The sequence below is a fragment of the Larus michahellis genome, chromosome Z, assembly GCF_964199755.1.
Source record: "Larus michahellis chromosome Z, bLarMic1.1, whole genome shotgun sequence".
In the NCBI taxonomy this organism is placed as follows: Eukaryota; Metazoa; Chordata; class Aves; order Charadriiformes; family Laridae; genus Larus; species Larus michahellis.
The window spans coordinates 10,284,495-10,308,442 of record NC_133930.1 but is presented as its reverse complement, the minus strand read 5'-3'; the positions used below and the strand labels follow the sequence as shown (position 1 = coordinate 10,308,442).

Genomic DNA, 23,948 nt, shown 5'->3' with positions numbered 1-23,948 from the left:
TAGCTTGCCTTCACCTGGCACCGTGTGAACTTCCCAGAAGTTCAGGCATTTTGGCAGAGGTGTTTTGATGCCTGCATGGATCACTGACAATTGAACCAGAAATCATGACATTAAATTCAGTGTTTAGCCTTAATATGTGAAAGCATTCATTTGTTCTGAAGACACTGTTATTTATCTGAAAGCATGACATCTTCTAAAGCCAGCTTCATTTACAGGGTCAAAGAGCTGAAGAAAGGGATTAAGTGTTCTACCCCTGTCACAAACAGGCATCGGACTGCTGGAAATGTATCTCCAAAACGTGTCCAAAACTCTGCCTCTTTGCCACCTGGTGAAAAGAGTTCTCCAAAGAAAGTGAAGTTAGGCCTCCAGCATCCCTCAAATGCTACAAAAACAAAGGCCTGTCCTGCAACACCTCAGCAACCGAATGTCCCTTTTAGCTCTACCCCCAAGGGACTCAACAAAGCACATGCCTACAAAGGAAACCCTAGCTCACCATGGTTCCACCATGCTAGCCCAGTTAAGGGAGTCCTACGGATAGCACATCCCCTGAAGAAGAAAACTGATGATCTGTCCCCTCACTCTGAAAAGAACCCCGCTGCGAAGGATTTCAGCATCAAAAATGCTGCCATGGCAGAAACAAAAGAGAGTGGCCAGAGAGACAAGTACGTGCAAGACAGACCACCTGTCCAGTGCCTGAAAGTCCAGACAGTACAACCTGTTCAGAAACAGATTGTTTCTAGAGCTGATTTTTCCTTTGGAGATGGAAATCTGCCTTCTGATGGCAGACAGGAATGGGGAAACACCTATGCTAAACAATGTGTTGAAACCTGGCCAAATCTGCCTCCCTTTCAGAAGGAAAGGGAAGAGCATTTGCGTCTTTATCACCAGCAGTTTCAGCAGCCACCTATGCTACAGCAAAAATTGAACTATCAACCTCTTGAGAGGTTTTTAATGCAATACAAGCCCCAGGACATCCAAGTGAAGCAGGAGCTGAGCCTTGCTCCCACAGAAGTACAGAGCAAAGAGGGGATGCAGCTGGAAGATCTGGATGACAGTGATTTCAGTGAAGATTCTTTCTCACCTGTCTGTAGTCAAAAGAGCGTGAAAAGAAGAAACACCAACAAATGCAGTCAACATTCATTTTTCCTTCATCAAAGAGAACAAGGAACTGAAGAAGAGCAAAAAGGCCAAAAGCGACAGGACTTATTTTTTAAATATGCAATACCCACACATGAACATGAACTAGATGACAGCTGGGATTGTAGTAAGGACAGACCAAAGACAGAGGAATCCATTAAAAATGCAGACTGCAACAAAACTCCAACAGACTGGAGCTATGACTTATCTATTGAGTCCTCTCCAAGCAATACTGCGGAAAAACCTTACTGCCTGCAAGAAGATCCTGCTTGTAACTGGAAAACTGGCAAAGATTTCCTAGCTGATCACAAACAGTACAAATCCAAGCACAGATGTCTTGTTTACTCCAGTGAAGCCACCTTAACTCCAGAAAAGGATGCTTCAAACTCATATGTTTCTCCTGTACTGAAATCGGGAACTCCAGAGTGCAAAGAGATAGACCTCCACCATGAGGAGAAGGAAGAATCCAATTTGGATCGACAGCCTGCCCTTGCAGGAGATGTAAAATGGAACGCTCAAAAAAATAGCGTTAACCATCGTGGATCTTCCAGTTGTTCTGCAGAATTCACTTCTGAGCTAATGGCCCCTCTCATGGTATCCCTTCCTGATTATGAGGAAACCACTGATACAGACACAGCGTCTTCTAACCAAGAGAAGTCCCCCCGTGTGAAGCAGGTGTCAGACAGGAACACGCATGGCTCCCAGAACAGGTTTGAGGAAGAAGGCTGGCAGTGTACGAGAAGCAGAGCTCTGACAGACAGCATGCTGGAACTAGGGGAGCAAATGCGTCATGGTGGAAGACACTGTACTCTGCTGCATTCCCCACAAAGAGGGGAAAAGTGGTGTTCACCCGCCTGCTGTGATGTGAAGCCGTGCTATTGCCTTTTAGGTTCAGGTTCATCAAAGAAAGGAGTTGTTCACAGATTACTTGTTGGACGTGACCTGACAGAAACGTCTGCAGCTGAATCTACAGGCTCCAGGGGAGAGAGAGAGGGTGGTTCGTTTCTCAGTACCTCAATGTGCAAAGAATACTCAGGTGGCAGACAGTGTGGTGCTGATGTTAAAGATAGTACTGGTAATTCAGGAAAATCTAACTCAAATCAAGGACACAGTGCTGAGCTTATGGCTCAGGAAATGAATGCAGATATACCTGAAAAGAGCTATTTTTCAGGTGCACCATGCTTTCTCAGTGTGGGAAATATGGATTACGGAGCCCAGTCCCCCTCTCAAGCAAGCAGCCTGCTGTTGCAGCCCAAGTCGGGACCGAGGAATGAGGACTTCAGTCATTTTGAAGACCCAGACAAGTCATCGTTCAGCAATGAGGAAACGGGTTTGCTAAAAAACAAGTTAATGCAGAGTAATTTTACCCAAGAGACTTTTGCTGCGGATTCAGGATCTGCAACCAAAGATAATAAGCCCTTAACAAATGCAAAAAGCCCCTCAGGCATGTCCAGCAGCAGCTCTCTGAGTGCTACACCAGAGATGGGAAAATGGCAGAGGGAAGCCCTAGAAAAGGCACAGTAAGTCTTGCTCATCACTGAAGTTTGTCATGAAGCTTAAAAATTCTAGACATGTGACACATTTGCCTTTATTTGTATATCATACTCATGTGTACTTTAAAAACCGATGGGAAATCAATCTATGAAATAATTATTTAATAAGATTAACAATGATTTGTAGTCATTATCTTATAAATATATGATTGCTTGTTATTGAGTGATATTTTAAAATCTCACAGGAAGCCAATCATTCTATTAGAACTTCCTAGAATAATGCTAGAGGAATGAATATTGTAACACAAACTGCAGTTCTCAGTAACTAATTGGTTTCTTATAAGCTATAAAATACCTAAAATATAGAGAAACCTCCCATAAAGAAGCCAGCGATAGCTGTTCCATCCCTATGGAAAGAAAAAAAGCTAGAGCAGCTGGGCAGTCGCTGAAGGTGTAGCGTAAAGCTTCATAGTACTATGAGCTGCGGCTGTCAGCTCCCAAGGACTGAACTGCATTCACGTGACTGAAAATGTGTTGTTGGTCAGAGAAATTTGCTCAGAGGAATGAACAGCAGCACTGCCTTCCCACTCTGCCTGTTTTTCACCACTTATGGTTGTAAGCCATTTCACCAATTAATTAGACAATTTTTTTTCTCCTAGATTTCCCTACAGTAAAAAGCAGTATGTGCCCCTGTGCTGCCTATGCTAATGAGAGGCTGTGGTCAATCCTCTCTGAGCAATCCTCAGGCATCAAGGTCATCTTTAACCCCAAACCAGTGCAGTTCACTGGACTTCAAGGAGCCCTGGTGTGCACTTTCTGAATGCCAGGGACACAGGACAGCAAAGGTTCCTCTGGGGTATTCCTCCTTCTTGAAGGTTTATTGAGACCAACAGTAATTATAGGTAGCACAGCTACCAGTGCCAGCTACCAGTAACCAGTGGTACATTTTATGTTAATCAGACAGGCTGTAATTCGGGCCCATCGGCAGCAGCTGGATGAAATGGCATCCTTGTGCTTCAAGGAAGAGTGCTTGATAAATCAGATGTCATCAACGGTAAGTGTTTCAGATGCTCATTTCAGTGCCTGTTGAACCTGCTAGAGACTGTTAGCTTGAATTAGTGATGTGACATCCTTGTTCTTCCTTATTCTCTGATGACTCCCTGAGTCCTAGGAGATGCCACTCATTTTCAGTACCTGTTGTGTCTTTGCCAGTCTCCACACTGCCAGGTCCTTGGGGAAGGAGGAGACTGACAGGCCAACTCTGAACCGCTTGTCTCTGATAAAAGAGCTTTCTCTTATCTTGCATCACGGGTACCAGACTGTACTAAACAGGGCGTCTTTCCATGTGATGTTTTTCTCCTTATAGGCTGGAGCAAGTAAGTCAATACCACAGAAATCAGCACGCCCCTAAAGCATGACATGGGGATGTCACAGTTGGTGGCATAGTGCCACATTGCCTCTTCCTTCTGGGAGTCCCTTGCCCATCACATTGCACCCTCACAGGCTCTTGACTTTTGTCACTCAATGTTTCTTGGCTTATCCTTGTCTCAGATAGGGGTAGCATGGGCTAGACCTAAAGACTGGCAGCTGCATGGCCCCACTGCTAGCCAGGCAATCCCAGTTCTGTTTCTCCTGCATCCAGACGGATGCACGACAGCTGTGTGAGAAGTCTTGTCTCTCACCCAGACTATTAACATTTCCCAGTGAGAACCTCCTGCCTTCCCAGTTCTCTCATCACTAAAGCCAAGCTCCATTACTACATTACATTATAAAGCCATTTTAATTCTTATCACAGTTCTGATATGAAGTCCAGCTACAAGGACTCTTGCCTCAGGGATTTCAGAATGGAGCCACCATGTGGCTTATTTGCTCTGATTTCCAGCTGTGTGTGGTGTGGTACCAGATAACATATAGAAGTTTACAAAGCAGCACAAGAGCCATAAACTGTATTAGTTTTATGGCAGAGAATGCAGTGATAGAAAGCAATCTTTTATTTTTTTAATTTTTTTTAAGTCTTTTGAGATTGTTTGTCCTAAGTCTGTTGGGACACCAGCCCTCCACCCCATTTATTTGGCCATTGCAGCAAGCAATCATTTTCTGGCTAGCAGAATTGCGACAAGCTTGCCAGGCCTCTCAGCAGTGTATGAATAATTTATAATATATGCTGTAGTGTTATTTCACAGCATGACCTTTCTTTGTGCAATTAAATCAGCTTGGACTTCCCATATCAGTTTCACTCCTTCCACTTTCAGATGGTTGCAACTTCTCCAGCCATGAAACTTTGGCCGCAGGGGAGACTCTTGCCAAGACCGGCCACATACTGAACCAAGCGGTATTTAAAGTGCTTAAGAAAAATATGCTGCGGCAGCTGGGCTGGTCTTCATTACAGTCCTGATGTCCCTGTAAGACAAAGATACAGTGCATGAGAGAGCTGGAGTCCTGCCATATAAGCTTTTGAGTCATTGATTTTCATGCGGTGGCAGCTGAAGTCCCGAGCCCTGAGGATGCTGACACTTCCTGGGGTCTTAGACACTGACCTGTGAACAGAGGCACCAAACTCTGCTCTCAGCTGGAGAGAAGAGCAAGTCTGAATGCTCCCTTATTAATACAAGCCCTACTTAAATTTTTAATCACAGTTTCATATCACTTTTTATCCATGTGGCAGGTTGCTATGGAAGGTAGAGAGTTCCCCTTGGCTGAGGCTATATACACTGCTGCTGTTTCCCATGTCAGATCTAGCAGACCTGTAGCCATGCAGGAGTGGGACTGGCCCCGTGATCTGGTGTGAAATTATCCCTTCTGTCTCCCCAGAATGGGTTATTATGTCTGATCAAGGAGTGACCCAACTCTCCCTGTAATTTCATGATTGCTAGATCCAGCAGGAGAAAGTTCAGTACATTGTAACACTATATGTCAGATGACCGGTGCCTGTGTCAAACCTCTGAAAAGCTAACCCGTGTAGAAAGGTGATAACAGGTGCTTTATACATTTTTATTATTTTTATTTTTAAACCATTGTATTAGCTGTAATTTCACCAACAGATAAAACTACCAGAGTAAGTTAGAGGCATTGACCTTTTTTTGTAAGGGACTTTAATAAGGAAACAGTGATTTAATCTACTACTCTGCAGAATGGAAAACATGCTTTTATGCACTGCTGCAGTACCTAAAATATGCTGATTTTTTTTTTCTCCATCCTGCTGCTATTGTTGTTCCCTAAACTTTTCCTTTTGCCTTCCTCACCAGGATTTTCAGAATGTCGTGACCAAGCTGGATGAAGTCTTGGTGCTGAAGTCAAAGTGTATCCAAATGATGCGAGCCCAGCTTCAGCTCTATTTAGCCTCTCCTGGTGCTGACGCGTCCCTGCAAACACCTCCTCCAGTTTAAACTTTCCTTGCTTGCACGTGCACCAGAACAGCTACGGAAACAGCCAGCCAGTGTTTCGCCACACTTGGTGCTGCAGAGTGTGGGTGGATAGGGGATAGATTTTGGCTTGATGTTTGTGATTAGTGTGCATTTTAGATAAGGATGGAGAGAATTCTGAGTAAATGAGAGACGACTGCTTGGCACCACAAGCTTTTGTATTTCCTTAATACCAGCGTTCTTAAGAATAACAATTCAGCAGCCTTTAAATATCTCACCAAGCAGCAGGAAGTCCTGTCCACAGTATTCATAGCAGCTTCTCACATGTTAAAGCCACTCCAGTGTTGCCAAGAAAAAGAGGGGGAAAGAAAAAACACTTTGAAGCCAGACACAGGACTGAACAGAAATGCGCAAAAGCTATCCAGAAAAGCGTTTGCAAACAGAAGCCAAGAAAAAGAGAGAAGCCACTCTTTGTTAAGTGCACTAACGTGCCTACACCATGAGTAAATGGAAGTCAAAGCAGGGCAAGACGTGCTGTTGCTTTCAGAAAGAGGAAGGCAATTGTCACTTTTGGTTTTTGCTTGGGATGAACACTCCAGAGCTCCTGAAAGAGGTGGTTTAACTCATGGGTAATGAGTGGTTTAGTAGGGACTTTGTACCAAAGGTTTATCTAGAGTGTTAATAAGCATGTGGGTTTCATCCTGCTGCCAACAGTGAGAGGCCAACAGCTCACCCGCCACAAGCGACGTCTGATTTCTGCACCACGGCACAGCTCATCATCTGGGTCAACGGAATTGATTTTTCACATCAAACAGGGTCTGGTTAGAGGCAGTGGGATTTCAGAAGCTGCTAACAGTGCTGTTACGTGAAGCTCAAATTTGAATCAAGACCTACAGCATGATCAGCTGCAGCCCTGCAAAAGCTCTGCTGCTGCATGCATCATATCTGAGCTGCAAAACAAATCTACTTGCTGAAGCCACAAGTGACCTTGAAACATGCTCAGCTGACAACACGCTGCGCAAGTGCTCCCACTCCAAAATTAGGGCTGTCGCAGCACATTCGGCCATCTCAGTGTCTCCTCAGTAATGCCTGTAGTAGCTCAATCAAAGCCTGCTCAGTAGCCAGAAATGCCAAGGGTAAGGGAACACGGCTCTCTGACCAGCTGTGAATGTTGCTGCCTGCTTCTACAGCTACCCCGAAGAGCCCAGGTTTGGCCGAGCAGGGATACAGTAATCGCAGTGACACTTGGTTATCTGGGTTGCATATTTGGTGCAAACACTCCCAGGAATGTCACACAGCGTAGCCCTAGGGAACAGAAGTGCAAGGGCAGGACTTGTAACAGAAGAAAGTCCTCCATCAGTGCCCTGACTTCTTGTTTTGTTTTTTTTTTTAACACTGGTTAGTCCCCATCTTGCAATTGAGACTGGATTACTCCATGCAGCAGAGAGCAGAGCCCCTCCAGGGTCTGAGTTTATGGCTTTCGAGGTGGCTCCTGTGTCCAGGTGACAGGCCAGCGGCTAGTCACACCTGAACCCAGGTCTCCCAGCCACCTGCTTGGAAGCCTTCCTCACCCAGAGAAATGAGGCTTCTGGGAGCAACACTCTCAGTGTCAGCCATATTTTGGTATTTGTGCACAGCTTGACAGCCACCAGAGCGCCATAAAGCAGTGGGACACCCAGCGTCTTGTTAAAGCCATGGAGGGAAGAGCAGGCATCCCCTTTCAGTCAAGCAACTCTTAAGAGAGCCTCCCTCCACCTCCTGGGGTCAGGGAGAGCTTTCCCCTGTGTAGAGGGAGGAGAAGACGTGGTGGTTGGGTAGTCCTTGCACCTTCTGAAAGCATAAATGGATGTGAGCACTTAGAGCGGTTTCCCCACTTCCTCAGTGAGGATACAGAAAACAGAGCTATTGGGGAGCTGCCGAGGAGTTTCACAACTTTGTTTGGAGCTGGGCTGTAGGATGCGCGCACAGGTCAGAGGAAGAGATGCCCAGCCAGTAATGCAGTGGTTAGGGAGGAAACCTTCACCTCCACGTACTCCGACATTTGGGAGATGAGTTGATTGTACTTTCACTTTTTTTTTTTTTTTTTTTTACAGAGCAGCTCAGCAAAGTACATTCACAGGCATTTTCAGTCTCTTACCCAAGCTGGCCTTTTCTAAAGCAACACACAAGGAAGAACCATTCGCACAGCCGATAGTGCTGCAACCGAACCTCGGCAGTTTCAGAGGTGGTTGTAACAACAAGATGCGTGACTGAAAATTTCCATGGGCAGAAGAGATGAGAGTTAAGTCAGCAACCACCTTTGAGCCACCTCTGAATCCTCATCAGTCTACTGTGACAAAGGCAATTCTGTCTGGCAGATTGGAGCCTTGGTGCAAGTTCCCAGAGCAGGAACTGTTCGCTCCCTGGAGGAATGGCCAGGAACACTGAGAAACAACAAACAAACAACAAAAATAACGCAGCAGTTTTCCAAGGTCTGGCAATCTTTTTTTTTTTTTTTTAAAAACTGGAGCCATCCAGGCAATCCACAAGAATATACCTTGTTAAATGTAAGATTTTATTATCAGTCTGTTCTCAGAATTTTATGTGAGACTTGACTAAAATAAATATATACAAATATATATAAAAATAAAAAAAAAAAATAGAGCAGCCCTGTCTGTGCAAATCCAGCCATCCTTGGCAATAACAGGACTACAGAGATGCTTGAGGTGCTGCATGCCCAGGACATCCCAAAACTGGGCTTCTGGTATGCAAACGAAACTACCAACGCTGTTGTCAAAAACAGCAACGTTTTTCTCTCCAAGCTTAAGGTTATTACCTAGATGCTGCTTAAATTTTTGTGTGAAAGTGTGCTAAATGAGCATTTTAAAAGTGTCATCCTATTCCTGCTGTCTGGATATTGCACTGACACCTGATACAAATGGTTTTCACTTCAACTTGAGGAACGTTATGTGGAAGTGTCGTTACAGCAGTCAGAGATTAGGAAAGCCTCGACATGTACAATCAAATACATACAGAACTAAACTGGGTTTACTTTTGTGTTCAGGTGTAACAAAGACTATTAATGCTCATGGCAGATGCTTGATATTTTAACAACTGACATTATTTAAAATAAAAATTCAATTTACTACATAACTCCGGTAAAACTTGTTTGAAAGTAAATGTGATCAAAATGCCCATCTGTTTGATTGCATAAGATTAACTGGGGCTGAGAATTCCCCTTCTCACCTGGTCTGCTGAGGCAGCTGGTGTTTGGGAAGCTGTCCTCCAGCCACACGCGGCCAACCTGAACAGCCTGCGGCAGCACAACAACCCTCGCACCAGGTTTTGCTTCACCACTAGCAGAAGCTGTCAGTCTCCCCAGCTCTGGGGTGGGCAACCCATGCTGCCCAGGGCTGCTCTGGCAGAGCCAGGCCGCCGCAGGAGCCATAAGGCCAGCCCAGGAGAGCCTCAGGGCACGCTGCAGCCCTGGGGGCGCCTGCAGCTCCTGCTGCGTGACAGAGTGTAGGATCCCCCAAAACAAGGCAGCGACCACAGTGGCACCTCTCATCCCACCAGGTCTCCAGGAATCTGCAGGGAGAGTGGGAATCCTCGGTGGCCGAGTGGGGGACTGATGGGTCTCCAGTTTCCTCACCAGGCTGCTGCTGTCCAGAACCGTCAGGAGGCAGCTCAGGAGATCTCTGGTTGAAAGCACAATTGCCAGTTTTGGCTCTGCCTCTACACTTCTCCTCCCAAGCCTCCCCACCAAGGCACCCAGACCTCAGTGTCTAGCAGCAGGTAGTAGAAGGTGGCAGAACAACCTCTGACAAAGTTAAAGCAGTGCCAAGAACCAGATACATAAATCAATCTGACCTGAGAACCTAAGGAAAAGCCCTACGGTCTCAAGTGGGGATGCAGTCATCTCACCAGCATCACACCAGCCACCAGCAAGACCTCCCCACCTCCAGCTTGAGCTTTGTTTGTAACTTGACAGCAGGGAATGACAGTACTAGTCACCAGCGATGCATGGTGCCCAAAACAATATCCAAATCTTATCACATTTTGTCACTTGTTATACATTTTTTCAGAAGTGCCTTTCCCCTAAGCGACCAGGTTAATCCCCTCTCTCTGTGGTCTTTCCTTCTGTGAGAACTCGCCCCAGAAACACGATTCCATCTTTCAGCCACCCTGTGACGTAAACCCAGAAACCTCACCACCACAGTGAGAGAAACGCCACCAGGGAAGACACAGACAGGTATGTCTCTTTGAAAGGAGACCAGCTTCACAGGCATCGCTTTCCATCTTCACCTCTCTGCTCTCACCTCTACACCCGCCTCTGTAAGCAGGGTGGTTAGTGTAGTGGGGTTGAGAGCCAGCCCCCGTGGGGGGACTGTAAAGGAAGTTAACACACACTAATTAACACAACCAAAGAGACGATTTTATTCAGAGGTTTGGTCTAAATAGTTGTTTCTTTGCTGGCAAGACTTCTAGCCCCTTCAGGACTGTCCAATACCAGACAGACTTGTTTGGATATTCATTTTGAGAAAGCCAAAAACAGCAACACAGCCAAATGCTCTCAGCAATGACAACAAAGCAGTTTGTGTTTTGTTTTCCAGCTTTTCTGATTAATTAGGAACCCCCTCTCCTTGTTTCAAACTCACATTTCCCACCTGGGAAAGAAGGCTAGGCAACCACTTTACCTGTGCCTGCAGAGGCAGCAGCTGCTGAACATCCTTCTTCGACAAGTTTTAGTTTCAGCCCCACCACTAGAAGCTGGTGAAGCTCAACGCTATGGGATACGATGCAAGGCAACCTGCCCTGGTCCTTCTTGTCATCCATCTCCCCATCTCCTACATACTTGTGAGCTACATCTCTCCTCGGCATCATTTTAAGTAAAGGTATGTAATTAACATAGTTGAGCACTATACAGAGAATGCCAGGAATTAACACCGGAGTCTGAAGTTTTGGTCATATAAAATTAACAACATAATGGAGACAAATGCCATCTTCTTTGGGGTCCTAATGACCTAAAACCTCCTATTGAAAAACCTAAATTGAGGCAAGGAGCTGAGCCATTCTCCCCACCTGACGTCCAGTGCTCCCAGCTCCACACTCTAACATGAGTTTGTATCCCTAGGCTTGGTTTTTGCAAGAAAATGGAAATAAGCCACAGAAAAAAGCAGCACATTCCACCGCCTGCTTGGAGACCTCTGGCTGATCTGCCCAACAGAGTGTTCACGCCTGCCTACGGGAGCAAGCAGCACCTGGGCAGGCAGGATCCAGCACGTTCTTCATCTGCTGAAGCCAAAGAGCATGAGAGATGGGAACCATGACACTGGGAGTTATATTCGAGGGTTTTATTAGTTGTTCTTCTGCAGAATCAAAATATTTAGCAAATTACTTGAAAGATTGCTCAAGACTGCTGATATTTTATGTATTTAGAACTTGAACAATGTACAATGTAATACTTTGAACTATCAAAACCAACCCCAAACCTGATTTCTAGTACTAGATGTTCCTACGTAGTTCTATAGCAGTGTGAAAAATGGAACTAATGCAGTGAGTATATTTGTTTTAAAGAAAGTGCCTGAAAGAAACCTCCTGCACCACACTGGGTATTATTTAAAACAAAAAGATAACTGATTTCCTAGCAGGGCATTGTCTTAAATATCCTACAAGCCTGGGGGATTAAGAATACTGAGCCCCCGCTCTCTGCCTTCAGGTTCAAGAACCAACTCAAGCTGCAGGTCCAGGTAGAGTTCACAGCTTACCTGTTTCAAGAGAACTTACACACCACTCGGCATTGGACACTCATGTCTGGCAGAAGTGTTGGATGCATGGGTGGGGAAAAAAAAAAACCACAAGAAGAACAGCTTCTCTCTTTATGCATAGCGACAGTTTCTGAACCAGTGTTTTACTAAGTTACAGACTAACTTTCAACCAAAAAATAAAACTCCATTGCACTAAAGGTCAAATTTAACCAGTTAATCTGGATTGTGCCACAGTCAAGTAATTCAGTACAAGCAGACACCATGAAAGCAGCTTCAAAGAACCAAAGCATCCTAGTTTCATAACCAACTTAGTATTCTTCCATCCAACTCCAGTGCAACAGTGAGGGGGGGAAACCACTCCTGTCTCTACCTATATACAATGTAGAGTGAGTAGAGGTTGGGCAGTCTAAACTCTCCGTGGCCAAGCTGGAAAAAAGGAAACTTAGGAAAGGACACTTTAAAAAATTAATTTAAGATAGAAAGTTGGCTCTCAGTGGAAAGAGAAATGCTGGAGTGACGCACGCAGGCGGGCTTGCTCAGTCACTCTCTCGTGTATGCAAAAAGCTGGACTCCTTGCCGAGAGCAAGTCACACTGGATGTGAAGGTGGCGGGGCCGGTCCTGCTCTGTTGCACGCTGAGAATCCAGGAATGTGTTTTCAGCTGGCTCCTGCACGGGCCATTAGATCTTCCAAAGCGTTGTGTTGGTCGTTGTTATGTAATAATAAGACCTCCTTAATGTCTTTCAGTTCAAAGCCCATTTCTTTAAATTGACTCATTAGTTGGAGAAGTTCTGTGATCTGAAAGACACAGACAGTCTATTATTTGCAAGAGAAAAGAGGATCAGTGCTTGGTGGCAGTGTAGCACAGAGCCAGTCTTCAGCAACGGGGCACCCCACAGGGTGGATTCCTCCTCCCCAAGTACAGGCTGTCCCAGCTCCATTTGGAGAAAGTCCACTCACACCAGAGCCGGCAGAGCGCTGGGTGCAGCAGACCATGAAACCTCACCTTCAGTCCCCTGTGTCTGCAGCCTGCATTTCCAAAATCCACTTCAGCAAGGGCACCAAAGCTCAGTCTGTGCGAGTGTCCCTCTCCCAGCAGGCAATTTATCAGCCTGGCCCAATCTGAGCTCCCAAAAATGCTGATTAACAACACCCTGCTCCCCCATCCAGCAGCTCCTGCTGCATGTGAATATTTTTTAAGTTACTTCAACTTTGGGAACAGTACAGTGGCCCTTGTCATCAATTGGCACTTCAGATCTAGGGCAAACTTGGGGGATTAGCACAAACCCTATTGGACACACTGTGTATGATACTACTGACATCAATCACAAATACTCCCTGACCTTTGAAAAAAAATAAAGCGACGAGAAGTGAACCAGCTGATCAGACTTCTATGAACCCTCTGCGATTTACAGGGCCTCCACTCCGGCGGAAAGAATAACCCCCAAACCAGCAAGCAGGTTGAAATGGGCAATCAGGGAGTTAGCCATTTCCAGTTTTGGGGTTAAGCCAGTAGCAAACATGTTTCCTGAACTCAGACACTTCTCCCATTTTCACGCTGTTGTTCCTCTGTTTGCAAGCTCATCACTAAGCCCACAAAAGGCAGGAAAGCGTATGTGTGTCCAGGGGGTTGGGCTGCACCTCTAAAGATTTCATGTAACTTGGGACATACATAACTGCTGTCCTCTGCCCTGGCCACCCACTCCTGCCTCTGTACCTTTGGTGCCGGTAAAGCACACAGACAATGAACCAGACCCCAAAAACTGTATTTTCCAACTTCTTCCAGAGCAGGGCATAATACAATTTGCTGAGCAGCCAGGCAGATGCGTTTGTAAGAAAATTCTCGGCCAGGGCAAGCTGTCAGGGTTTGAAAGATAAATTTGCTGCTTCTGAAATTAACTGTCTCCATACCAAGCACCTCGCCCACAAGAGAACTCTGAGTTCAAAACATTACAACCAGAATAAGCAGGTTCTTTTAAAAAAAAAAAAATCTGTGCCCATAAAAATGCATGCAAGTGACAGTAATAAAACAATGCAGTAGAATTCTAATGCTTTAACACGTATTTGCTTTATCACTGCAAAGATGTCCCTTGGCAGTCTGCTTTTGTAAACAAAGCAGCACTACCATGAAAGCCAGAATTACATCAGTCAGAGGAACTGCTGCTAGAATTCCCCATCATGGCACACTCTCTCTGTTCCTTAGCACTCACCTTCTCCTCTGAACACTGGTGCATTTCCAAAGCTGCTTCAACAAGAAGTGGATCAAAGCCCTTCTCACAAAGCTGTCCATGTGCAAACAGGTAATCCAAAACCTGTAGGGAATGAAGAAAAAAAACCTAAGTTTGGAGAGAGGCATTTGCAGCAAGTGGTTGAATATCATCTCTGTACACAGAGGGGCTGAGGACGACTCTACCCGAGGCTTCACCAGGGACCAAGATAAAGTTCTTCCAAGTAGGGCTGAGATGCTCTTTATGCCAGAGCTTGTTCTGAGAAAACAGACAAGTCCTTCTGACCTCCTGTGCTCTCCCACCAGCTCTGAACCTCACCTTCCACTCTAGTCAAAACAGTCTCAGAAGCCTATCTTTAGCCTTCCATGCCTGATCACTGAGCAGAAGGCAGAAGTTTAACTGTGCTTTTTATACTACAAGTTTTAAAAATGAAACGGTAGGTCCAGCAGTCAAGATGTGTCAGCTTTTAGCTTCCTCTCAAACAGCCACAAGAGATGATGCAATCTGAAAGCAGTCAGCCTTTTAAGATCAACCCCAGCTCACATGCCCAGAAACCACTGCCCAATTTCTTATCTGTCCTCAGCTTTGAGAGGTACGGGGAAGGGTCAGATAGGTAATGCTAGGAAGGCAGAAGAACACAGCCTGCAAAAGCAGCAGGATTTAAAACTGCCCTCCTAAGGGACATTTTTACCATTTGATACTACAGTTCACTCCAGCACACAGCTTAAACCGCTCTCAACGTGTAGGTAGTGGGTAAGCAGATGGGGTCCACAAGCAGAAGCCACTGGGACACTCCTCAGGCACAGTCCCACCAGACAATGCTCTGTGCAGCACACAGCCTGCTTCAGGTCAGCACAGAAAGCCTGGCCACGCTCTCCCCAGTTTAAAATGTTTGTTTGAAGTGGATCCAAGACCCAGAGCCACGCTTCACCCTGCAGCACTTTATGCTCTGTGACCTGGTTTTAGCAAGCCTTTGAGGCAACACACGAGACAGGAAGCACCACAACCAGAACCCACAAAAGAAAGTCGGTCAGTGGTGCAGTCAGTGGTGCCTTGCAAGAGCCTCCCAGGGCTGTCGTAAGCCTGCAGGGGCCAATCTCTCTGCAAGGAGAGACATCAGCATCGTAACCCCTTGTGCTCAGAACGAGGGAAGTTGCTGTTTGGTTTTAATCACATAGCACTAAGCATAGCATAGAGCCACACTAAGCTTCCTTCAGAGAGTTTTGTGGCTCCTGGGAAGACCCAGTATCTCCCTCAGATTCACCTGGAGCTAAGGGCCCACCCCAAGCTCAGCACAGTTCTGGACCAGCACCTGCAGGTGTGCCTGACTCAAGCAGCTTCTCATCAGAAACAGGCACGGACACGCTTTTGTTTGGTTTTGGGAGCCTTTACTGCCAGGTGACAACTTCTCCAATGGTCAATACTGCAGCGGCTACAGGCTGCAACCCCCTGTTAGAATGAAAGTATCCCCCCGCCATCCATTTGGCAAACCCAAAGTTGTTTCCCAGCGGAGTCAGCATCAAATCAAGGGCTTCTTTCCAGTTGCACAAGCTCTTACCTGGTCTATGTTCTGTCCCTTCTTCTTCATGGCTTTCAGGACGTTCTCAGGCGAGTACCCCATGTTGACGACCGTCTCTACGCACTGCCTTTCACTAGCGGAGAGGGCCTGCTGTAGCTCAGGAGCGGGGCCACCCGACCGCTTTGTGCAGCTGGTGTTATTGGGCACTTTAGACACTGGGAAATTTTGGTGCGTTACCTAAAGGGGAAAACCCAGAGGCTGAGGTGATGGTCATCTTCTGCATCCCCACATCCTGCTCCTGGCTAGTGCAGAACCGGGATACCCCAACATAATTAATCCAAGAGGCTTTCTAGACTGTCCTTGGGAAGGTACTCGCTGTTAGGATGAAACCAAGCAGCGCATATAGTCTGACTCCCACCATACTTTTTACCCTCAAAACAACAATCAGCAACCCAGATACTTCGCAATATACCCCCTCCTACCAGTGTGCCCAAACCTTTCAATACCCAGCCTTTGCAACAGTGGAGATCCGTATGATACAGCCAAACCCTGTACCTCAGAGGAAGCACAGAAATTGCTTCCTTCACTCCAAGTTTACTCATCACCTGTGATTTTTTGTACTCAAAGGAACACTACTTCTGGAGATTTTCAGAAACACAATCCAGTGCAAGCACACAGGTATTTGGGAACTTACCACAGGGAGTCCTGTTTCCTGGTAGTCTGGGTGTACCTGTTGGTCAACACACGAATAAGATGACTATAAACATTATGCATCACTGAGCACAATTTGCTACAGCTGGGGGAGAAGGGTTTTATTGGAGAGATCTGGGAATAAGTCTACCATACAGGGAGACTTGTGGTCTGATCAGGCTTCCACATGCGAGATGCATACATTACACAGTTATCTGTAGTTATAGAACAGCCTTCGCAAGGATCATTTCTTCTCTCAGCACTCTACAAACAGAAGGATGTCCCCCCCCCATAATAATTGTAAGCTTGTTTATTCTGTCACTGTAATGGCAGTTCATACAGCTCAGCGTAACACGCTGGCTCCTGTTCAGCTCTTGATCCAGTGCTACGCAGCTTAAGAACACTGATAATTTTGAAGTCATTGGCTAGAGGCTTCTTTTGACTTTTTGACCATGAAATAGGTTAAGAGAAACATATAACCCTTTTTGACTCTCAAAGCACTGCATTTCATATGCCATGTATGAGCAATGTGGCACACGGGGTAAAAAGAACATGTGATTCTTGTGCCAAAACGCAACACTTGGTCCCATTCCCAATATCCCAGCAAGGCTGGATAACCTTCCCTGCTCTACACCCGCTCCATTTCTGCAGAACCGGGCTACCAGAGGGCAGAACCAACCCACCGCTTTATACCACTTTGCCCAAGCTAACAGCAGTGCAAAGGCAGAACTTTGCCCCACCCAATCTGCACATTTCAATTCATTCATTTAAAAGTCTTCCTCCATTTTAAATAGAATTAGAAAAAAATGCAAGAAATCACTGTGGACCGAGAGCCTCAGTTTCTTGCGTTTCTTAATACTTATTATGCCCACACAGATTGCTTGATAGCTTGTCCACTTCTTTCAGAAAGGCCTTCTTTGGTCCCAAACTAAACAACAAAAAACTGTTTATATAAAACCAATTCCGAGAGAACCAATTAGGATTTTGCTAAATTCCATTTATTTGCAAAAAAAACCCCAAACCACCACCAAGCAGGTTTTGTTCTGCATTTCCGCCCATTTTTGTCTCCAGGGTTAAGAATTTCTCTTCTAGGAGACAAAGGCTGAGAAATCATATTCAGTCTGATGAACTGATTTACCCAAGAACCCCTCCCCATGGTGGTAGAGGGGTTCAAAGCTCTTCACACACCCTCTCCAGACACTTTGGCCAGAGAAAAAAGCACTAGAATACGGGATACACTGAAATAAGGGTGTGGAGTAGCCCCGAAATCAGCTGGTTTTCAAATTGAAGGATGATGCTTTGTTATTGATATTGCAGGCAGGAAAACCAAAACTGCTTCTGACACCAGAGATTCAAGAGCCTGGGAAAACCAGCTTCTCCTCCTCAATCTACTTGAGCTTGACAAACCTGAGCTTGTGGTCAGTGACTTCCAGCAGAGGAGGGAAACACCTAAAGGAATACCATGGGACAAAGACAGGACCAGTCACTCAGTAGCCACGCTCCCTTACATCTCAAACTTGCATCTCAGAGCCCTTCAGGAAGCAGAGGTGCAGTGCTTTTAGTATGTGCTTGCACGCCGTGTCTACTTTTAGGGACTTCGTACAGAGGCCAGGAGCCCTGCCTGCAGCCGGTGTGCCCATACACATCACACTACTGCAGCTGTATGTATTCTGAATGGTCCAACAGGAGTGCCCCGTTCTCTCCCGTGAACAGAGACTTCTCTAAATAAAATGCATCATACACTGATCAGGTGTTTGAAGAGTTTTGTTTAGTTCCAACCTGTCATCTTCACTAGTCATTTGTCCCTCAGGCAATGCTGCAAAAAGCACACTAGCGAGCTTCTAACAAAGAGGACAGGGCACTACACAGGACAGAATCAGCGCAGCCTCAAAGAAATCACAGGTTTATTTCCACTCAAAAATTCCTACATCCAATTCACTGGTAAAGCGTAAATTCCAGTGGGAACTTCAAATCCAAAATTATAATTTCTAGCCTTGTGAGAAAAAAAAAAAGTGTATCTAAAAATCACTGTGGAATACACTGTGACATATTATTGTCTTGAGGCTTCCTAAAAAGGACAGGTCTATTCTTGTGTAACCTTGCAGAAAAGGGACATATGAGCCTTCTGCTCCCAGCCACGGGGGTGACCGTGACTCCCTTCTATCTTTTATACTCTGAGGATTATTGTTACATCTACTTCAATACTTTCGTTACATTTACTTCAATTTCTTGCAGCTCAGCTGTCATCTTGCAGCCACTGGGACTGTACTGTGGAAACCTGAAACAAGTATAGTCTGAAGTCTTGGAATTTTAAACAGGAAGAACTAGTTCTGTTGGCATGCCTATTTCTTGATTTGCTACTTCTAAAGCAGAAATAGTTTCAAATGAAAACCTTTATTACTTCTGTTAGTAAGTCTATTTTTTTTTATTTATCTGTTTATCAGTTTGTATCTTCCCTTACAGCATTCTCGAGACTACAACTTCCCTCTTGATCTTTAGTAAATTTTAATCCAGCATAGAGATTTGAATGGTTAGAGTAAAAATTTGTCCACCTGAATGTCCATCTATCTAATTGTAAGGGATCTTTCATGTTAATCCCTAGAGATGTGTCATGTGTCACACTTTGAGGTTTCACCTCTGAGCTACACATGATCATACATTCGCCTCTCAAGCCTGTGATCTGTCTCAGTGAGCAGCTGCTCAGCACGTTGCTGCTTCTGACAAAGTTCACTGTATTAATTTTATTCTAGTGGTCAATAACCAGCTGTTCTGCTGTGCTCTAACAATTACACCGGTTGCCAGAATACTGTATTTCGCAACTAATCGTGCATTTACCTAAGCCTGAAACAAGGTGAAAGAACAGTGGGAGAGCAGCAATGTCACTGGTTTCAAAGAACATGGTCATCACACAAAAATCCACAGTATGCCAGTAAGACCACAGAACCACTTCTATTGGACGGATGAAACCAGATTATTTAAGAAGCAGCTAGAGGATTTGACTATATATATATATAGCTTTCACCAGGCTTCACAAGTACTAGTGTCCAGATCTCAGGTTCTTGGGGAAAAAAAACCCCACAAGCTTACTCAAATTTCTGCTCTTATTCACAAAGAGACAAAGACAGCAGCTGGCGTGAAGTTAAGTGTCCGCAAAGTAATTTTAGAACTTGCTACAAGTTTGAGGAAAAGACAAAGTGCCAAACTCCCGTCTCAGAGACATATGGCAAACAACTATCACATTAGCAATCTGAGACAACATTCAAGACTGGTTTTGGTATCTACCAACCAAACCTCCACCTTCCTTCACAAGGAAGAGGGTAAATACCAGATTTCAGAGCACCATAATTTTCTTCTTCTTAAAGATTAGATTTTAAAAGGATCTTAGGAATAAAGTTGTTTAAAAAACAGCATTTCTTTCACAGCAGGTCAACTGCAAGCACTTCTTTCTTTCCTGAATGAAATGGCACGTGTCTTTTTTAATCTATTGTAGCTTCTCTTCCTTGAAAAGCCTGCATTTCCCATTATTTCCATGAAATAAATAAGCAAGCTGAGGTATAAATCTAGATGAGATTTAACTCAAAACCTAACAGCACTTCAGAATCTGATGTATCTCAGCTGGTAAGACAAGAATAGAGGACCAATGACATCTTATATACTGAGCTCAAAAGATGTGCAACTACAAACAAGGGCTGAAAAGCTGAAAGAAAAGTCAACAGAATTGGTCTAAAAATATAATATTTTGGGGAGACCTGCAGAGTAATAACCTGAGGTTCAGAACTGCCAGCATGAAGACCTGTTGGATTGATCAATTTGCCATGTAAATTAAGAGGATTTACACGTCACCCCCATTAAGTGAACCTAAAACCACAGCCACAGGACATTTTAGAAGCAACATTTGCTTCCGCACCTCCACATCACCCCAGCAACCCCAATTCTAATCCACTGTGTGTTTACCGTAGTTGCTGTGCTTTGAGATGATTCTTCTTCTGTACAAACTGTCGACACAGCCAGGGAAGGCAGCCTGGATGACGAGGATAATGTTGATGTCTCCATGCCACTGTCCTCATTTAGAGCAGAAAGACCAACCATATGGTGTCCATTCAGTTCACTAGCTTTACTCTGAGCACAGGTCTGCAAAGAGCTGAGCAAAGTGCCATTGCGTAGGCAGGTAGTGCTGTGGAAAGTGCTCATGAGCTTTGATGATTTTTGATCACTCTCATCAGAGTCAAGTTTAGGAAAGGACAGGGATTTGATATTGCTCACTGAAGTGATTGGCGACAGGGACACTTTGGAAGACAAGGACATCTTTTCACAGTTTCCCAACTGTGGTAAAGTAATAAAGCCATTGGGCTTGTGAAGGGGCTTGAAGTCCAACGTGGCCCTTTCTATGGATGCCAGAACTTCCTCATCTTGCAACACAGACTCAGACCCTCCTTTGGGCAAAGTATTATCTAACAGCTGGGCAACAATTGGCCCAGTAGTACCAACATGAATTTCAAGAATATTTTTTAATTCCTCCTTATCATCGATAGTTTTTAATTCCAGTTTGTCAAATGGGTCTTCTTCACATTCAAAATCAGCTGGGTTGAAGTCTGCTTTTGGACGAGGTGGACTGAGAACCTTCTGCTTCACTGCACTGCTGTTGGCTGGCGTGGGAGTAAGAATACTATTGTGCTGCAGGCTAGCGAGGATGGGGTTAATGGGAGGAGGCATGGCCTCAGGGCAAGGCCCCTCTGAGAACCCCATTTGGTTGCTGTCCTCTGGAGCTGCTTTTGAGTTCCCTAGTGCTTCTTCTGCTTTGCGTTCAGCTTCTCTCTGGGCAGCTTGAATTTTTTTGATATCTTCAGCCCACTCAATTGTTTTCTTCTCCAGTGAGAAGTCATACTGACGGGGGGTAGGAGGGGAAAGGAGAGGAAAAAAAAAAAGATGAATTGTAAGGAACATAGCTGCTACATCTAACAGCAACATAAGTAGCACAGAATAAGAGCTACATGAATTATCATGAACAGGCCATCATTTTTTTCTCAGCACCTCTTGTAACCTACAGATTGGCAAAGCTAGAAGACACCAGAAGTACTTAATTTTGCCTCTAGCAGCAAAATTTCTCTAGTCTGGATTAGAATATCATATTTTGTCTCCTTCCTACATTTAGTTTTGCTTTGGAGCAAGATGAGTTTCACAGCCATCCCAGCCTCGTCCCCCAGGACAACAGATGTAGCAAGGGGAAGTCTAATGGGTTATCAGATGGACAGTCATATCCAGGTCTGGCACCAATGATCTACCACCCTGTCCACAAGTTCCACAAGTCATTCAAGACTATGGCAGACTATTTTTGCATCCAAAGACCAATACGATATTACTTAGTTCTCCCCAAAAGATTCCTAAGGGATTGAATATTCAGAGTTTTACACCCACTGGTTTAAGAGATATTGGTATTCCTACTCCAGTGCCAATGGCTCACCAGCCAAAGGGGATATCCTTGCTACACCAATGGTAACTACCAGTTGCAGATGATCAGAGGGCAGGAGCACCTCTCCCATGATGACAGGCTGACAGAGTTGGGGTTGTTCAGCCTAGAGAAGAGAAGGCTCCAGGAAGACCTTATAGCCCCTTCCAGTCCCTAAAGGGGCCTACAGGAAAGATGGGGAGGGACTTTTCACAAGGGCATGTAGGGATAGGATGAGGGATAATGGCATCAAACTGGAAGACGGTAGATTTAGATTAGGCATTAGGAAGAACTTCTTTACTGTCAGGGTGGTGAGACACAGGAACAGGTTGCCCAGAGAAGCTGTGGATGCCCCATCCCTGGAAGTGTTCAAGGCCAGGCTGGACAAGGCTTTAAGTAACCTGGTCAGTGGGAGGTGTCCCTGCCCACGGCAGGGGGCTTGGAACTAGATGAGCTTTTAAGGTCCCTGGAACTAGATGATCTTTAAGGTCCCTTCCAACCTAAACCATTCTATGATTTTTTAATATAAAAAAGTGGGGGGTATTTATATATGGCTTTTTCTTCATCCCACTATTATGGTCATAGAAATACTTGTTACCTTCAAACAAGACACTGCAAATATGCCATAGCATGGGCGTATCAGTTCTAACCCTTTTTCCTCTTAAAAATGCTCCTCAAATTTAGTCAGGGTAACATTTATACCTGTAACTTATACAAAAACATTGTGCTTTTTTGAAGTAGAGACACTAAAAGAAATGATATTAGGCTTTTTAAAGTGGTAAGAAGTAAAAACTTTTTGCATGGGCTATCATATTTTTATCTTCTTATTATACATTCTAACAGATCTTCTGCAACTACTGCCTGGCATACAAAATGACACTACAGGATGGATAAGACTAACATTTGAACATGTGTGCAAACTATGACTACTTGCAATTCACAGCGCCACATGTTGAAGGTCAGGGGTGAGGGGGAAAGAGAGTGGAATAGCAAAACACGCCACTTACCTGGGCTTCTCTGACAAGCTGAGAAGAATCAGACAGACAGAAACCAATGGGTAATCCAACTTTCGCTGGGGTTTTGAATTTGTCTCCTATCTTAAATGGGACATCATCAAGATAACTGAAAGGCCCTAAGATCAAAAGCAGAAAATGTATCAAAAAACACTTACAAGTTCAATGCATTCAATTAAGACTCACATTTCTGTATTTAGGAGCTATCTTACCTCTGCTGCCCCAATTACATGAGATGACTCAATACAAAGGAAGTTGCCTAATCAGAAACACACTGAATCTGGACTTCATTGCATCAGCTTTGGCTTTGGGGTTTTTTTTAAGTGTTCTAGCCCATAACTATTAAAAAAAAACCCACAACATAGCAATACAACAACTGAACAGATTCTGAAGTCCATGTACCTAACATCTTAGCTTCCTTTGTGACAAGACTGCCTACATAACTGAAAGCTGAAGCTCTGCTGAATACTGTATTCTGTTATGTCTCCATAAAAAAATCCATCGCTTTTTGTCATATTCAAAACAGGTTTTAAAATGACTCCGCTTTATAGCAGCTAAGACAAACTAAAATCCAGGTTTTGGCATACAAGTAGGAAGTAACTTCTGGACAGAAGTGGTCACAAGGACAAAGTGGCCCAAAGTCTAGACACTCCACTTTAACCAAAACACAATGAAGCAGCTCAAGATTATTTAGCATCGCAATTCTGATTTTTGAAACGAGGCAGTCTAGCTTAATCAGCTGCCTGATTTCTGATCACTCCAATGAGAGGCCTCAAACTTATTTCATGGTCCTTTCATGAAAGTTTCATGAAACTTTCTTCAAGCATCCTGCAAACTCATGAGGCAGAATCACTTAGAGTTCAACCACCTCCAAGAAGCCAGACAACAGTTTTTTTTTCCTTGAGCTGCTGTGAACAAGTAAAACCCACCATATAAGTTGCACTCAGTTTCTGAGTTAACTTTCAGTTAAGGGGTCTCTTGGATCACTGGTCAAGCTTTTGGAATTACAGGCGAGGTTTCTAGTTCTAGCTGTGTATAACAATATGAACTGTTTTGCTAGCACTGATTTGTAACTTTTCTTTGAGTGTTGCAGATCCGAAGAGGGAGTAGCGGCAGCATCTAAGATGGTGTTCAGTGACTAACCTCTTGCTCAGCGAGCTGTGACTGGACATTTTTATCTCACCCATTTTCATACTCAGATGACAGTTTAAGTACTGTTTTTGTTCCTTCACCGTTGACTCATCTACAAGGCAGCCACTGGCTCCAAAAGGACAAGCAGCTTTTGAAAACAGGAACATCCTGTTAATTTGGAGT

General features: G+C 44.7%; 2 protein-coding genes across 3 annotated transcripts in view; one reads left to right on the top strand and one right to left on the bottom strand.

Moving 5' to 3' along the window:
* The window catches only part of KIF24 (kinesin family member 24), a 32,555-nt gene extending 24,307 nt beyond the window's left edge, over nucleotides 1–8,248 (top strand). Inside the window, exons 12-14 of the mRNA XM_074569631.1 lie at nucleotides 216–2,657; nucleotides 3,591–3,684; nucleotides 5,876–8,248. Coding sequence (XP_074425732.1) covers nucleotides 216–2,657; nucleotides 3,591–3,684; nucleotides 5,876–6,016 — 2,677 coding nt within the window. The 3' untranslated portion in view covers nucleotides 6,017–8,248. The remainder of the gene's footprint in view (nucleotides 1–215; nucleotides 2,658–3,590; nucleotides 3,685–5,875) is intronic.
* A 3,588-nt stretch (nucleotides 8,249–11,836) lies between these two features.
* The window catches only part of UBAP1 (ubiquitin associated protein 1), a 35,443-nt gene continuing 23,331 nt past the window's right edge, over nucleotides 11,837–23,948 (bottom strand). For both annotated transcript variants that reach the window (XM_074569633.1, XM_074569632.1), the window contains exons 3-8: nucleotides 22,629–22,753; nucleotides 20,130–21,059; nucleotides 16,180–16,215; nucleotides 15,525–15,722; nucleotides 13,949–14,050; nucleotides 11,837–12,536 (exon numbers count right to left, since the gene is read on the bottom strand). In XM_074569633.1, coding sequence (XP_074425734.1) covers nucleotides 12,396–12,536; nucleotides 13,949–14,050; nucleotides 15,525–15,722; nucleotides 16,180–16,215; nucleotides 20,130–21,059; nucleotides 22,629–22,753 — 1,532 coding nt within the window. In that variant the 3' untranslated portion in view covers nucleotides 11,837–12,395. The remainder of the gene's footprint in view (nucleotides 12,537–13,948; nucleotides 14,051–15,524; nucleotides 15,723–16,179; nucleotides 16,216–20,129; nucleotides 21,060–22,628; nucleotides 22,754–23,948) is intronic.